Source organism: Melanostigma gelatinosum (assembly GCF_949748355.1).
Source record: "Melanostigma gelatinosum genome assembly, chromosome: 4".
In the NCBI taxonomy this organism is placed as follows: Eukaryota; Metazoa; Chordata; class Actinopteri; order Perciformes; family Zoarcidae; genus Melanostigma; species Melanostigma gelatinosum.
This window is the reverse complement of record NC_136637.1, coordinates 13,150,585-13,168,932: the sequence shown is the minus strand read 5'-3', so window position 1 is coordinate 13,168,932 and position 18,348 is coordinate 13,150,585. Positions and strand designations below refer to the sequence as shown.

Here is an 18,348-nt window from a genome sequence, read left to right as displayed (position 1 = left end):
TGACATTATTCATTTAAATTGGAAATATTTCCTGATAATAGTTTACTTCTCAGAGCTTCTCAGTGCCTAGAAACAGATGTACTGCGTGTGCCAGGATGAAAGTCAAAGATCACAAAATATAAAAAGCATTTGATGTACTAGCTAAATGTAGTTGGTGCTAGGATGTTTGCTGATGAAAAAACATTTTGTTGAAAGAAGAAAACAGTTTAATGTTCTTTCTTTGTTAATTAATGCGCAGCCGAAAGAACTTCTGAATAACTTCAGTTCCAAAAAACTTCAGTTTTGCGATGCAGCTAGCCTGTGCTCATTTGATAAGATAAAGCACAATGCAGCTCTATAGCACACTTTTGCATCGCTGCACATTGTTGCCATCAGAAAAAAAAGGATGCTGCCACAGCTCCTTTCAGTCACTGAGACAGACAGCAATCAAGTGGAGAATAATTGCTCCGTCTTTCTTAGAGCAGAGGGAAGGGGAAAAGGCAGAGAGGAAATGTATTGTTGCTTTCTGCAGCTCATACAAATGGTGCTTTAGAGCTTTTATTAACGAATGCTTGTGCTGTTCTGAATGGGCTGAAAAGAATATACAGCTGCCTGCCACCACACACGCACACACACACACACACACACACAGTCAAGAGTAACAGGTTAATGACACAGCTGTAGTCCCCCCTAGTAGGATGAACGTATACTATACACGCAGACAAAGAACTATGTGCATGTCACTAATTAAGACATGCTTGCTCACTAACAGTAATATGTTAACAACAAAATGTACAGTTGTAGCCCAAAAAAGCATAGGATGAACAGATGGATGTTCCCACCGAACCCCATCCACTACCTCCAATCTGAAAAGGCAACTCGTGGTTCTCGATTATAGCTTAAATTACAAGTGCCACCAAAGTGCGAGAAAAAAAACGAAACCTGCCAAAATAAGAGGTTGAATTCACAGCACCACCAAACGTTTTCGAATGCAGCAGCATTGGTGTGAGCTTGATTATAAAACATACAAATGCTTGGAAATGATCACACCAGTCGAAACGTCACATCGAGCCAGAGAAGTAAAGTGGGCTCCCTTGCCCACTTCCAACCCCCCTACTTTCAGCACCCTAGCTCAGACCACACACAAGTTTTGTGACTGCATCTTGTGTCAAAATTGCTGTGACAAAATCTCTGCCCAGACAGACAGACATAAACACCCGACAAAGTACTCAAAACCACTTCTCAAGTTGCTACACTAAGTGTTTCCAGGATCACATTTTGCCATGAAACCCACAAGGTGAAAACAATGCCAGCGTTGCTGTCGCGACGAGTAATAAGAAAGACGTGGCTTCTGCAGCATCCAAAATGTCATTGCAAATATCAATATTTATATATTATCGAGGCTGGATGGGGAAAGAGATGGGGGTGGGGTGGTAGAAAGAGGAATAGGAAAGGGGATGAGCAAAACATATAACACAGATAAATGGGTTTTCCCATGTTTCCTGAATGCTAGTGCTAAAAGCCACATGTTGTTGACTGACTATAGACCTATTTATAACCTTCCCTTCTGCTCTAAGATCCTTTAGAAAGCAGTCTCAAATCAGCTGTGCAACTTTCTACATAATAGGTTATTTGAGGATTTTCAGTCAGGATTTAGAGAGCATCATAGCACAGAGACAGCTCTGGTAAAAATGACGAATGACCTTCTAATTGCATCAGACAAAGGACTTGTCTCTGTTCTTGTCTTGTTAGACCTTAGTGCTGCATTCGACACCACTGACCATCACATCCTATTACAGAGAAAATTTCAAAATCAGGCGCATCCCGTCTCAAAGCGATACAGAAAAACTACCGTAGTTAATGCATTTGTTACTTCTAGACTAGATTTCTGCAGTTCCTTCATTATCAAGCTGCTCTATTAAGTCTCTTAAATCTACAACAAGCCTGATACTGAGTTGAAACAGGAAAGGGAAGTCTATCTGTGCACCGTAGGAATCTTAAAGCTCCATTACATTTTATACAGCATTTTATTTCTCTGTGAAAAAACTCACTATAATACTGGTGATCTCAAATTGACCTCACATTCTGCAGTACAGTATGTTGTCATATTTTTCTGGTGCCTACTTAAAACTGCAATGATGAATATGTTTTTATAAACAATTAATCAAATGACTCCCTGTAATGATAAAAGGTTGCTACAATACTGCTGATCCCACAGAGAATTGTCACCAGTATGATGTGTATTTTCATTATGTTTAACAACAATTTCATTATTTTTGTCATATTTGGGGAAATCAATAATCCCATGACTTCAAATGTAGTGAGAAAAGCAACGGTTTTGAATAGTCAAAGACAAAAAAAAGTTACATTTGCTAAAGAATTCTAAGAAGATGATTGTCTTTCTCTCATGAAACACTGACATTGTAGTAGCTGCAAGCTGACAGTTAACACTCTAACATCCTATTTCTTCTTTAGGCTTTACAAGTCAACAAATGGAATACAGAATTGTATGTCTTCATCATGACTTGTACTGGTCACTGGCAACTTTAAAAGGATTACATCGCCGCTTGGGTAGACCATATAGAGCAAAGTGAAGAAGGGGCAAGTGGCAAGCAATACACCTCATCAGCTAAATTCAAACTGACAGCAGTGCGAGTATGGTACAGTATGTTCTTTACAGTATAGCTTAAAGCAACCACCAAGACATCCCAAGGGAACAAGCGCTTACCTTCCCATCAGCCCTTTACAACTGCATGCATGCTAACTTAAAGACTGCTTGTGCAATCAAGCATTCGAGTTGCTTCATGTCAAATTCATGAATCCCTCATATTGTATTAAGAGTGAAAAAACTATTTAATAAGGTAGTTATGAAATCAACATGAACAATCTGAGAATTGAATAAGCCATGTCCGTTATGCACTATGAAAATATTAAAAGGCATGAAACACGTCATTTGTCATCCATGAGTTGTCACAAGTTTCCATCCTTTGAATCCCAATCCTGGCCAAGATAACCACATACATGTTGACAAGCACAGAGGCATGCACGCACACACACACACACAAACACACACACACACACACATCACACAGTCATCATACTCCTCCACCCATCAGTAATCGTTAACTTTCTGCTCGACTGGTTCGGTACAGGGAGATTGGAGAGAGAGATGGAGGGTGCTGAAGCAAGTCATGCAGTGTGAGAGAACAAGGAGGAGGAGGAGGAAGCCTGGTTTCAGACCTCTAAATCACTGCCCACATCACCAAATTCATCAGTGACTCAAAAAGAAATGTGGTTGCGCTTGTGAATGGCTGTGTTGTGTTTAGAGAAACAACCGAGCCAATTAGAACCTTTGTGGGCGGGACAAATGCAAGTGACGTTACGAGGCAGTGCCAGATCCAGACAGACATAGATCTACATTGCCTTAAAAAATTGGCCATTGACCAAGTAAATCCCTAAATTCTGAGGACTGCTGGGTCGCTGTACCATGTTAAACTGCATGTAAAATTCTGGCTGTGCTGGCTTCTACAATTTGCAATGATCTAACATGTTACCCTTACAATGTCACCTTGGACATATGAGGTTGATTTCTTTTCAACATTTTCTTTAGTTGTATGCATTTTTGGATTTTTTTATTTATAACACAAAAAAATACATATATCCAAAGTCAAACTCTAACTTGGTTCTATAAGGTTCTACTTGTGAGACAATCAGCACTTTGAATGCACACAAGAGGACCAATCAGCTTCTGCTTTTCTGTCATGTTGCTGCTCACTGACAGCGGCTAAAGTCTGTTCCTGTCACAGCCCACCAATGTTCTACTAACTTTAGTGAAAGTTACTGCGAGGAACTTTGAACTGGTTATGAAACGGACGTAATTTAATACCGACGCCTCTATGAATGACCGAAATAAGCAAACGACACCATCAGCAAGAAGATTGGCTTTTTCCATGCTGTCGGATTCCACGCAAAGACCAGACTCTAAAGGGACTCTGGTGCTCGGAAATACTATCCTTTGTCCACAAAGACTGCCAAAATCAAAACAGAATTAAAGTTGCTCGTAGAAGCTTTAATTTCCTGTCTCTTGAAAGCAGTAACACATTAGCTGGTATCTATACATCAAGCAGGCTCAGTATTTGTAAATTAAACACAGCAGCTCCTTTGTTAGCACCAAGCCCTTATGTGTTCGAACAAAAACGAAACCAACAAAAACAATTACGAGTCAATACGCGACACAGTGGTGTAAGAAATTTGAGCAAAAAACTGTAGTTAGTAGATATAATAAAAGTGTTTAATAATTCATAATTAATAATTCATAATTAGTCATAATCATAAGGGTTTTGGGAATGCATAAATAAGATAAACATAAAGTGATGTAGGAATAGTAGCTAAAAGACATGAAGCTTCTGCCAAGTTGCAGAAGGTTAACTTTCACACTGAAGGATTATTATAGACGGGATTAAACAATAACTGACAATCATTGAATGTGTTAAACTCAGGGCAAGAGAGTCATGGAGACAGGCGTTGCAGTGCGTAGAGAAGTTAGCCAATAGCAATTGAGATAGACGGAAGGGGAGGAGTCGCGAACGAATGTGTGGGAGGTTTGAATTAAAGTCTTTTTCTCTCTCCCGTGAATGCTCGCAGAGGACAGACGTGTTTTATACCTGAGGAGCTGAGTAGAGTTTTTTGCAAATGGGGTTTTATTGTTTTAATATTTCATAGGAGTATGTACTCCAATGTTTAACTGTAATCATACTTGCATCAGTGGAATTAAATTCCTTATAATTGTAAATCAGTTTCGGTAACGTTTTTAGCGCCGTGTGACTGAAAAGATATCAGTCCACGTGTGCTGGCCTGCTCCACTTTCATTGTGAGGAGATTTCTCCCTCCACAGTGGCCACCATTCCCAGAACAGAAAGCGACTAGGGTGTTATTCGTATGTTTACAAAGAAAAAGGCTACATGTATAGCATGATGTCATAACATATTTCAACTTTACGGTAGATGTCCATTTCCACTGTCATGAAATGATCTCTCTTTTTTTCTTCATATCCAACTCTTCCTCAAGTGAGCATTTGGCAAAAAGACACTGGCTGATGTCCATATCAAGATGATTTGGTGGGCGCGTCACAGAGCCGAATAGAAAAAGAAACAAATCAATAGCAGCCGGAGTGCTGGACAGAATAATGTGGTGGGATGGATATGTAGGTTGACATTTAAGCTAAAGTAAATAACCCTCTGTGCAGAGCGACCTCGGTTTATATTTGTTGCTGGGGCTGACTCCTCTGTGGTAAATGAGATCTGTTAATCTGTCTCCCTCTTTCTATATATATACACATGTGCATTTCCTTCCTCCTCCTCTTATCTGTCCCTTTAGCCTTCTCTGGTATCTCTCACATCTGAGGGACGTCAACACACAGGAGGACATAATCTAATTGAACTGTAGATAGAAACAACTGCCTTAACTGTTTTACATTTCACAGATATGTAGGTGTGATTGTTTTTAGTTAGTTGTTAGGTAATGTTTAGCAGTTACATACATGTATTTCATTTTATTATACAAATCCACATTTCCTGTCTTCTCCCATCTTCTTATTCCCATGGCAGTTTCTCACTTCCCGCTAATCTCTCCCTCTCCTCAATGTGCTTATTGTGCTAGTGGAAAACAAAGCAGTCATACGCCTTTGCCAGCCATCAAAGATTTAACATCATGTGGTGCTTTGGAGTGCAAAAGAGACGAACGACAGAGGAGAACAGACAGAAAGGGAGAGGGGATGCCTACAAAAGAAACATAGACATAAATGGAAAAACACAAGAAAAAAAGAGAAGACTGTCATCCAAAGAAAGAAGCAGACGGAGATGGTGAAACTTAGGAAAGACACACACAAAGACAGACAAAGAGAGCATAAAGGAGACACAAACAGACAACTAAAGAGATAAGTCAACAGCTGAACAGCTCAAACAGAAGAATCATTGTCTGAGTGCGAGTAGGTCAGGAGTTCATCAGCCACGAGACCACAACAGAGTCAAATAATGCTAGCAAGGATGGAATTTATATAAGAGTTTGGAAAACTTGCTGCTGATTCATGATTGGCAACAGATTTTCATTTGAAACTCCAGGCAGAGCGACATCAAAACAATGCCCAGGCCTTCAACAGAAGGAAAGGTGGTGAGCAAGTCTGTCGAGCGAGATAAAAGTGCGTGCGTGTCTGCGCCCGTCGCACTTGTGAAGTGAGAATATTTTTGAGGGCAGATAATGAATCACGTAATACATCTGTGAAATGTCTCTGTATAGCTGTGATTACACCCTATCTCAAGATCGGCTCGTAAACTCTTGATTTGAGCCCAGAGCAAGACAAATACAGGTTTGTGACTGTGTCAAAAGAAAACATAATCCCTCTAAACCAGTGGTTTCCAATCTGGCCGATGGGCGCCAAAGGGTAGATTCACAAGATAAATCTAAGAGTAGACAACAACGCATAGCTTTGCTACATGCTCTTTCAAATCTTTGTCTGACTTTTCTTCAGTTGTTGCTTATTTCTTGTAAAATACGGATTGTTTTATGTCTCGAGACCAAAATACAAAATGCGTAGCATGTCTATGTCGTCTAAAAAGACGTAAGACATTTCTGTTGAAAAATAAATCTACTGTTTGGTGCTGAGCAGGAAGTGTGTTCGGTTTTTAGATTTTATTTTTGCTGCCTATAACAGCTGCCTGCTGCGGCTAAAAACGATGCTAAGAACGGTGAGAGTGAACTTGAACAGTAAAGTTGTTAAACAGCTGAAATAATGATCTGAAACTCATTATTAAAGCTCTGTAAAGCAGAGAGCATTTACAGATCCAGGTAATGATTCTCTGTAATATTCACATTTAATGCATTGTTATATTGAATATGTTGATAGTGGATTTAAACACAACAACTATTAAGTACTGTATTACCAATATGAAATGGGATTTTTTTTTAAACTCTGATGCTGCACTCTTAAAATGACAACTTAAACTTAAAGAGCTACATACATACTGTAATACTAACATCTTGAATTGCAACCGTAAATAAGATTCATCTACTTTTATTAAATATTTAAGTTGTTTAAGAGCTGTTTATTTTTCTCCATTCTAGTGATAATCAGTGATAATTAATGCAGAGCTAAGTGTTGGAGAATTTATAAAAACAGGATTACATAATTGAGTTTTGCTTTGTGAATTTTTCCAACAGTAGAAAAGCCTGGACGACACGTATTAATCTTTCATCATCCGTAACTTTGCTTACGTCTGGCACAGGTGGGGAGACAACTAGGCCAGCGATTCCCAGGACAGGTGACTTTTGTTTTTTTTAAGGCAAAAGGGATAATGATATTCGGAGGCAGTACACAGTGTATTTAATGTCATGGGATGAAGTGGAGTGCTGTGATTAATCTTGTAATCCTTACTTATTCCTTTTACCTTTTATTAACTGTAACCTATGTACTGGGAGTCTGATAAAAAAACAAAACAAGCATGAAAAATAAGTTTAAAACACCAGATACTAGTTGGCAAGTGCCGTTATCTCCCCAATGTTATCCTCGCTGTCCTGATTGATTTTTCCCTTTGGTCCCTTTCTCGCCGTGTCTGCTTTTTCTTCCCCCATTTCTAATTTTAGCTTTTTACCCGCCACTCTCGAAGCATTACAGGGAGTGAGCAGATAGACCTCCGCATCTCGCTTAAGGACGCTTTGTCATGATTCTGGCTTTTAATGGGTTGGACTGGCAGTTAATGGGTATGATGGGTGCTGTCATGACTCTGGAATCGAGCCCATGTACTGTGGTCAAACAAGGCGAAGGACACTACTGAAATCTTTAATGATTTCTAAATGAAGCCGTTAGCCTTCTTTTTTCCCCCTGCACCGACCCAACCCCCACAAATCTCTCCGTCTGCTCAGAAATAGGCTGTACAATGAAAGAGAGGAGCGATAAACAGACATGAGCTCCCGTTCTGTCTGCTGCTGTGGAGGGAGGAGAAGACAGACAGCAGAGAGAATACACGTCCATTACATTTAAAAATGCTAAATGTGCATCTAAAAACACACATACCGATTCAACAAAACAACATCTGCATTCATCCACAGAGGAAAACACAAACGTGATTTTCTTTCCACCATAGAAACAACACCGCGTGTTTTAACACAACATACAACAGCTGATTCACATCTAGACTTTTTACCTTTCCCTCCCGATATTCCTTTTTCCATACAAGCAGTGACAAGCCAAGCTTTTTCATGTTACCACCAATGTGTATACATGTCAAGCTTTAAAGAGATGTGTAGTACGTGTTTATTGGTATATGCTGATTTATTTGTTTTTTGGAGGATTTTAACCTTCACAAACCTCATGAAATTAAGAAAACAGTATCTCTGACTGCTGCTGCTTAATTTGAACAAATTCACTGTCACTGCTTTTTTTTATGAGGGACTAAAGTCACCTTGAGCCTTTGTAGTGAAATCCCAGCAGCTCTTTTCCTCGCCTCTAATCCATACATTGCATAACACAGCAAGCCCTAATAACGCCTAACTGCTGCAAAATAAAGAGGTAGACTCGGGGAGAGGGTGGGGGATGGGGCGCAAAATGATGCAAATAATATGAATGTGAACATATATTATCATGATGCTGTAATCCTGTTAAATTAAAAAAGTCAGACCCACATCTTCTGGGCTTCTTCTAGGAATAAAATCAATGTGAATGACACAACAAAATGTTGTGTGATGTTGCAAATGCATTTGTCATTTTGTGTTGAGCGTGTGTTGTGTTGTGTAGACATGGACTTGTTCATTGGGGTTGTGTGAACCACAAAAGGTTAAGGACCACCAGGTTGCATAACGCACATACAGCATAACCCTCCACATCAATGCAGCCATCCAAAACGAGGAATGATCCACACACACACACACACACTTCACCCAGGTACAGGGCAGGGATACAGTTCATCAAAATGGAGGACAGGGAAGTCTGATGAATGTGATTTCATTCCATTATGTAATCATCTAACCCAGTGACAAATCACCAGACAGCATAGTTTGGCCTCTCTCAAACTCTTGTCAGAAAACAGTTTTATGTTTAGAAGACATCAAGCATCTTCATTTTTTTTAACCATCTACCTCATTTTCTGTACCTTCTCTCCCTTATTGGCTGTCTGGTTAACCCCTCTACTACCTCTCATCTTACATGTCCATCTCTCAGCCCCTCAACCACCCACTGTTACTTGCCATCTTTCTTAATCTTACCATATCCCTCAGCAATTCAATCCCATTATGTCTCTTCGGTTTCCTCTTCTCATCCATACCCTTCCCCTCTCCGTCTCTTCTCTCCTTACGCTAATGTCACATATCTTAATCCCTGATTTCTCTCTCTTTCCTTGATGTCTCAACCCTGTTTTCCCCTGCTTCCCCTCCCCATCACAGGCCTTACCAGGTATGGGCTACAGTGAAGCGCCGCCTCTGTCGGATGCTCTTGTTGACCATCAGCTTGCGGAAAAGACGCGGGGAGCTTCTTGGCGACAGTTTGGGCGACGTGGCGCCCCTCTTCCCTCCCACCACACCTGGGATTTTGGGCGGCTCCAGCTCCAGGTGCATGTGCTCCTTGAATGTCCGGATGCATGAGTCCATGTCAACGCTCAGCTCGTTGGAAGACATCCCTGCACTCTGGGTCGAGTCTTTCTGTCCTCAAAATCCTGCCCCTTTTTCGTCCTAATTTAGTCACATCAGCATGTACAGCAGGTTTCCTTGAACCAGAAGTTTATGCTGGGTTGAAATGCTGAAGCAGAAAGATTGAGGCTACCTCACACACAAACATTCACCCAGGAAAAGGCCAGCTCACACATACCCTTTTGTTGTTTGTGTTGCCTCTGTGCTTTATATCCTCTTCCTCGTTCTGCACGGCTTTCCTTTGGCTAATGCGCCGTGTTTTCCTGCTGGTCTTCTGTTCATCAGAGGTTCCTAGCAGAGCTTTACCCACAGCAGGGTCACATACAGCTCCTTCCAGGACAGACGAGTTCCTCTTCCCAACACTCTCCCATTTCCCTCCCTCCTGGTTTTACTGACTGTAAAGTGCTCTATCACTCTGCTTCCTTGTCTCTGTGTCCCTCTGTCACTGATGGTGCCCTCAGAATGCACACCTCGGTACAAACTCTTGCTCTCAGTCCATCCAGGCAGCTTGATGTTGGAGGATTTCCCTTATGAAAGATTCAGAAGGGCTGAAACTGCTCTCTGCCTCCTCCTGACTTGCTCTCCCCTCCATCAAGAACTGCTTGACTGACCTTCCCTCTCTGCAAACAACCCCCACGTCTCCCAAAGGCACTCCCGGTGTGGCACAGAGTCACTCCCACTATGCCGAGCCTCAAGTCAGATTTCCCTTCACTCGCACAGTGAGGGCGGCAAGCGGAGCAGAGCACAGCACGCAGGCAAATGCTTCACTTGCCGTTTCATTCAGAATATACACAAGGAGCTCAGAGCAGGCACGCAACGTGTGCAAGCCACACCTCCCCGGGTCAAGGATTGGCTGGTGGTGGCTGTGACGACAAACAGGCAGGCACAGTAACAGGTTGTCGGATTTATTATTTATTTTTTGTTTAGCCGGGATTTGTGGTAATGTTGCTGATGATGTTGTGACCTTTAGATAGGCAGGGAGCTGGTGAGTGCAAGCCAACAAAAAAAAAAATTGGAATGGAGATAAAACCAAACAGCTTAATGGGCATCAGTGAGGGGAAACATACACACTGCACCAAAGGTCAACTGATTCAGATTAACAGTCTCAAGCCTGCATCTTTGCCTGTACATAAAAGTCGGCAACCACAGTATATTCCACTACAATCTAACATTTTCTCCCTCTCTCTCACACACACACACACACACACACACACTTTTACCCATCCATAATGCTGTCTGAATGGAAGCAAACCAACCATGAGATTGCCACTGTATGTAAGGGGGAAAGAAAGAAAGAATTGATAGATACACTCATTCCAGATACATATCCACACACACAAAGGGCTACTCTGACTGATGAAAAGAAGAGAGAGAGAGAAAAAGAGGGGCAATGCCCTGAAGGTAGAGAGACAGAGAAGATGAGGGAGAAAAATCCTGAAGGAATATCAGAAGAGGCAGAATGGCAGCGTGACAAGTATTGGAAATGTGAGCACTTGCGTGTCTGCTTGCTTGATTTGTTTTGGTTGTGAGTCGCCAATGATTCTGAGCCATCGAAGCATGGACTGCTTTCTCACTAAATGCTTGCCAATAAAACCTTTGAAAATAGTCTTACCAAGCGGGTATATGGAGAAGAAATCACTTGTAGTAATATGATGCGTCATGAGCGCAGCAGGCTGAAGTGTGCATCAGTGAGTGGTCTAAAATCAGCCAATGATGCATGGCATGGCATTCCCTGGCTCTTTTTCCTCCATCGTACAAATAATCAAACCTGCAACACAGGACAAAAAATAATGGACCTGTATTTTTTATTTCCTTTACTTAGATGTACTAGAAGCATTCGATACTGGTTGGTGAACTGATTGTAATACACAGTGTTCTGAGAAGCAAAAAGATTCAGTCACTTTTGCATGGAAAAAGGTCAAAATGGAGGAAAGTTCAAGCAAAGCTTCTCACTAATTTTGGATTTACAAAGAAGGTCAAAGACAGAAATGCTGCTGGAGGAAACAAGGACTCTGGCGTGTCTAGTAAAAACCAGAACCGGATGACGTACCCTTGGCATTAGTTGTTGTCTTGTTACTAGCACTATCAGTATATCTGCTTAAAGTTAAGCCACATTTCCCACGGTTGGAGTCACTATCGAAGCTAAAATTGAGGCCTTATTGCAAAATGTGAAAAATGAGAGGATGATAAACAGGTGTGTGTGACACGGCCGGTTACCATCCGCTGCAACTTCCATTGATGTTCCCCATTACTGGACACAGTAATAAGGGAGAAAAACCTGTGGATTTGTGTTTGTGATGGGAATGATGGATGTATTGTGTGCAAAGAAGCAGAGACTTTGTTGCTTGATGACAAGGTGAAAGGTGTGCATTCGGCAAAGGAATGGATTCATGGGACAGTGAGGCTGTGTGCAAAAGCAGCTGCGCAAAAACATTTACAGGCACCGTGACATCATCGCTCAGAAAAGAGGAACAGAAATAGCGGAATAAAAAGCGAAACACTCCCAAAAAGATTAACACGAGCGCCAGTCTGATGCAGGAAACAATCCGCTCATTTAGAACAGCTTAGTCGGCACTGCACACAGATCCAACCATTCCTTCACAGCATTTAGCCAAAGAAATAAAGGCAGCATTTGTGTCGAATGTCGAATCATTTTATGTTCCCAGCAGCATCACTTTGGTTGAAAGTACTACATGGATGCGCACACGATTGTTTCTGTAAGATGAGAACTGTTTCCTCAAGTCCAGTCAGTGCGCTGCCTTGCTCGTCGCTTAAAGTTGGCAGTGCACAAGTCTTTGTATTCTAAAAAGGTTTATTTTTCCTCTCTAAATTGAATGAACTGTGCCACTAGTCTGCCGAAAATCAAAAGAGTTAAAGGACAAAACCGCAGAACTGAATACCCAGATTCTGAAAATCAGACAGGTTTTCACTGTAAGATGGGCAGCAGGCAGCTTCAACACAGTGAAAGCAGTGCCGAAGGACCTTCCTGTGTTAGCCCGTCATTTCTTCAACAGCAAATGATGATGCATCATCACACTCAAATGTGTGGATGGCTAAATACAGGGGCCTCCTTTCTTTATCAGGGTTCCTCAGTGAATGAGGGATGAGTTACATGAACCGTCCCAAGTTAAGCTGTCACATTCAGCCAATGAGACTGAGGGAAACAGCAGATACGATTTAAAAGGGGTTGTTCTTATGGCAACAGGTTGCAATTCTATCAGTTGATAATCTGACTAAAGAATTACCTGACTGTGAGTTGGCGGCTCTTTTGAAACCTCTAGTCAAGCCTTTCTGGGCCAAAACATGAGGGACAGCCTCATTCTCTACGGGGGTAAACGAAATAAGAGATCTGGCGAACCAAACGAGACAGCACTCCACGGAAGCAATCAATGAATCCAGAGACTGGAATCTACAAGAGACAATCAAGGAACACTGAGATGACTTCTGATTGCTGCACAACATGGAAAGCAATCAGCCTAGAAGTTGTTGACATGTTTAAGCCTCAGTGGTGGATGGAATGACATTGCAATCCATCGGAAAAAGCTCTTTAAAGAATTGAAAAAGAAAGACTCTTCTCACAGTTTCTCCATCTGCTTGACAGGTCTTCTTGACGATGCGGTAGACTTAATATTAAAGATACAATAAATAAAGAGAATAGACCAAATACACCTGTATACCAAAAATAAAAAACTGAAAATATTTTTGCTGGCTCTTGCACATTTTGACATTTCTGCACTGAATAGGTCGATGACAAAAGAGGAATGACAAAGCACAAATGAGAAGGACAGAAAACCATTTTCAAAGAGATGAAAGATTGAAAGAGATTGAATTAGAGAGTGACTGGGCCATGTCATTCCACATTAAATTTGTCTTTTTACACCCTCGAGAGCTTGAATGAAAGCGCACGATGCACAGTCACAGCACAGGAAGAACCAACAGCGATATACAATCGGCCCTGCAGCCAACTGTAAAGGAGCTCAGGCAGCTCTTTGCTAGTGTGTTCTGTTCTTTGATCAAGGACCTCAACATTGGTATCTGTCCAAATGGAGACTGGATGCTGCATTCTTTAGGCCTCTGTGCAACCCCTGAAAATGTCCTCTGTTCTCTCATCTCATATGTTAAGATATTTCACCAAAGTGTTTGGCAGACTGACCGTCAAGACATTTCACGCCATTTTCATGGCTAAAAATGCTGGTTTTGCCTTTGCCAACATTTGGAGTTTTAGTTTTTTTAATTTGAAGATGTCTCATTGGGTTCTGGGATACTGTGAGGAGCATTTTTCTTACATTTTACTGATCTATTTAAATGATGAATCAGATTCAATATTTGATAAATCATTATCAGCATCCCGAAGGCTATTTTGTTTTGCTGTATTGTGCTTTTTTTGCTGATAGGCCTTGGTGACTGGATTTAGCTTCATTAAGACCCATGTTAGGTTCTCTCGTTCCTCCACGTGCTGATTTGAAACAATATAGTTGTAAGAGGAAGCAGATTATAGAATTGATCAGTCAACATCCTGCCAATTTTTGATCTTATCTCCCTACATTGTTCAATGAGTATAGGGTTAAATAATTTATATACCTGTCACTTTCCATAAAGTCATAACATGTGAGAAAGATGCCTCAGCCGGCCCCGTGTTGCCTTAGTCGTTGGTCTTCCACAGTGAAGAACATTCTTAAGACCTGTTAGTATGTGGGGATCTTGTATGTCTCGGTGTGTTTATCAGGGCTGAAACGATTCTTCCAGTTCATTCATTTAAGCAAGTCATTTGAATTGCTGGTTTGTTTGCAAATAACCACTGTAGATGACAATAACAAAGTAAAAAGATAACATTTCGAATTTTTCATTTGGTTTACACTGACGTCTGGACGGTTGAAATCATTTTTAAGTACGGTGATGAAAAAATTTAGTCTGTAGCCTCGACACCCAGAATGTAACATGGCACTTAGTTTTATAACATTATTGTATGCAATCTAAGTAATACAAATGTTGATTCTTCTTAACAGGAAATCAATTAATCTTTTCTTTCTTTTGTAGATTTACTGTTGCTGCAAACGTATTTTTCATCCAATTACTCGACTAATTGGTAAAATACTTGATTACTAAATGAATCAATAGCTGCAGCCCTATATTGTTTATCATGAGCATGTGGGTCAGATGGGGTTGATCAGGAGTGTGTGTGCGTGTGTGTGTGTGTGTGTGTGTGTGTGTGTGTGTGTGTGTGTGTGTGTGTGTGTGTGTGTGTGTGTGTGTGTGTGTGTGTGTGTTGGGTTTAGGTATTGAGATGAAAGCCCTAAATGTAGCATCTCTGGCTACTTAAAACCATCTTTTGCCTACCACTTCTTTCACACTCTCCCAAATAATAAAAAAAAAAAACTGCATTGTGGCCCAGATTAACAGACCTATACTCATTTACAAAGGCTCATGGAGAAACAGAGAGAGACTCGAACACAAAGAGAAAGCAGATAATAAACATTGAAGTGCCATACTCAGGTGAAATGAGGCTGTGAGTTATTTATCCATACAAATGATATCCACGCAAATGATGCAAATATAAACAAAAGCACAAAAGCTTATAGAAATGGAAAAACAAACAGTGAAAATCAGAGTAAAGAGACAGCAGAGAACAACAGCAAAGAGGTTACAGGTGGTTTGAGGAGAAATCTAAAACCACTGGGGAGAAAGACGAAAAGGGTGCTTCATGATTTGAAGGCGACCGTGTCAATCTTTCTTCTTTGTACAATCCTAGCCAATAGAAAATGAGTGATTTTGCGGAAAACGTCCCCCTGGGATGTTTGAGTATATTGTAGCATGACGACAGTTATCCTATTAACATCCCTGTCAACTCACCGCCGAACAGACTAAACTACTCGGAGGTTTAATTCACACGAGAGGATTGCCACGCAACACAAACTGACAAGAGTAGCCGAGGTAAATACAGATAGAAACAGATTCTTTTTCCTCTGAACCAAAACTATTCCAAAGCTGATGAAACTGTGGAGGACATGACATAAAACCGGATAAATCTTGCACAAGTGAAGAGGGAACATTAAATGACACCAGTGCAAAGCTAAGCAAAACTTGACAGTGTCAGTTTCATCATTTCATCAGCGTAGCATTGTGAAGGCGTCATTATCATGGTAAGATCGTTTACTTTGTCTCGTCCAACAAACACACTACATACTACTAACTCGTTTGTTCCTGTGGCTGGCCATTGGCAGCAGTCAAAAGACATGAGGGAATTGGCGTATCTCAACTCTATTATGATTACAGAACTAACAGGCATGTTTGTTTGTTTTACTTGTGATTACCTTTCTTTGCCTGATTAAGACAATCTAGATGAAGTGTTCATGGCAGCTGCTGACATCACGTTAAGCTCTGATTACTAGTGTGCATGTACTGTAACTGCATCCACAGGCTTTCACTTAGCTCTGTTTTAACTGTCAATGTCTCTGTCCTGTATATGCACAAATATTAACGCAAAAAACAAACCCACAGTATTTTCAGTAGGCGCCGTCATTCACAGTTTCCTTCTGCACTACACTGGCTTTTCTCAGGCAGTGGGACAGGCACGAACAAGCACACACACAATTCATGAGGCACTCTGAAACAATTGTGTCCATCAGCAGGAAAAATAATTGAATCCCAAAATAACTTCTTGCTCCCAGTCCGTCCTTCCACAAAACATTGATGAAAGCACTTAAAGAAGTACAACAAACAGACGGGATTGAGAGGAGACGAGGAGTTTGTGCTGATGACGGGCACCTCAATGGTTTGACAGACATATATAGACACACATATAACACACACACACACACACACACACACACACACGCACGTCGACCAGCTTTAGGCTTCACCAGGGAATAATCAGACTTGAGAACCTTGAGGAAGGTTCTGCTGACCCTGGCGTTACACTGTAGCAGCAGTGATGCCTGATGGAGACGTAGTGTGATAGCTTCTTAAAGGAGAGGAAGGCCAGGAGGGAAAGGCATAGGGGGGGGGGCATGTCTGCCTCTACCACCAGGGACTGATACACACGTCACCTGCTGTATTTGGGGGCGACCGTGGCTTACTGGGTAGCGAGGGTTGTCCGCCAACCGAAAGGTCACCGGTTCGATCCTCGGCTGCACCGTGTCCTGTGTCGAAGTGTCCCTGAGCAAGACACTGAACCCCTAACTGCTCCCCGGGCGCCTGTCATTGGCAGCCCACTGCTCCCTATATATACAGGGATGGGTCAAACGCAGAGAATCATTTCCCCACCGTGGGACTAATGAAGGAATGTTTCTTCTTCTTTCTTAAAGTCTGCGGTTGCCCGAGCGGACTGTACAACCGCCAATAAACCCGCTGTTAACACAAAGAAATGGGTGTTGTCGTCAGATTCTATAAAAATGTAAAAACAGATGGGTAACAAATGACCACCACTAGCTTCACGAACAGCTTCAGAGCTCCTTGGCCTAGAACTTCTCCCACAGTTGTTTTTGAGATTTTGGGTTGAAGGTCAAAGCATCTTCTTCACATAATTGTGACACTCATCAAAGCATTCAGTGAACCCCAGTGTGGAAGCATCTGCATTTATGTTTCTCTATTCATTTATTCAGCTTCCTCCTTTAATCTGTCACCTGTCTGTATGTGTGAATATGTGAGTGAGTGTCTGTGTGTGTAAACCCATCCAGGCAACCATGCCCACACTGCACTCTTCTGGTAGAAATAGAAATTATAGCTCTTCAAGGATTCACTCAATGACTTCTCAATGAGCAGGAGTTTCTGTTCAATGTGAAACATCAACATTTAAAAAATATATATATTTTGGATCACAACTCACAAGACAGGACCGAGGAAAAAACTATCGAAAAGAAACAATCAGAGATGGGAAAATCGGTCTTCGATTGATCTGCTTGTAAAAATATACAATCGGTCACAGTGGATCACAAGGAGGCCTTACTTTGCTAAAAAGGCGATGAGCAAAAAAAGACACATGAACACAGTACAATTAGCAATAACCTTTCCAGCAGCCCTTATTCATTAAAGTGTGTCTCTTACTAGCTCAATCTATTCACTCACTAACACACGTACACACAATACTGGAGCTCGGGGCCAATTAGTTCATTAAAAACATCTGAATTTGAAACAACTGGACACCTGGCTGCCCGCCATGAACTGCTGGCCACTTGCTGTTTTTGTTATCTGAAACTGCACGCTGTACCTGTTGATGTCTGTGTGTGTGTGTGTGTGTGTGTGTGTGTGTGTGTGCGTGCGTGTACCACTGTGTCTGAAGGCACAGAGCATACATAATGAAACAAGGCAGTGTCATCTTCAACAGGCTGAATGCAACATGACAGATCAGCCACTGATGAAGACAGGGATTATAACAAGCTTTTTGAAGCCCGTGGTTTGCTATAAAATAACTTTGGCTCAGATAACCAAATATATTTATTTAACCTTTGACCTGTGTGATGTGACTGCAGAAAACTCTGGTACAAAAACTCACCTTCAATCATCAGTGAGTGCTATATCTATCTGATGTACCCAAGACACCCAATACCCACATCAGCCAAAGCATATCCCTATCCAGTTACACAGAAGCTAAGCACATTGTCAGGCATGCCCGCCTCCTCTACTGATAGTACAGAGTAGCATATGTATTCTGTAACTATCTAACGTGTCAGCAGTGCAGCCTGTGCACTTTAATTA

At 41.5% G+C, this 18,348-nt stretch overlaps 1 protein-coding gene across 2 annotated transcripts in view; it reads right to left on the bottom strand.

The window, feature by feature from the left end:
* The window catches only part of pde4ba (phosphodiesterase 4B, cAMP-specific a), a gene marked incomplete at its 5' end in the record, with an annotated part of 131,841 nt that overhangs the window by 88,768 nt on the left and 24,725 nt on the right, over nt 1-18,348 (bottom strand). Inside the window, one exon of one of the 2 annotated variants that reach the window (XM_079267109.1) lies at nt 9,419-9,642. The exons of the other annotated variant lie outside the window; for it this stretch is intronic. Within the exon in view, the coding sequence (XP_079123235.1) occupies nt 9,419-9,642 (224 nt within the window). Of the gene's footprint in view, nt 1-9,418; nt 9,643-18,348 lie in introns of those variants that run through there. 2 annotated transcript variants of the gene reach the window in all.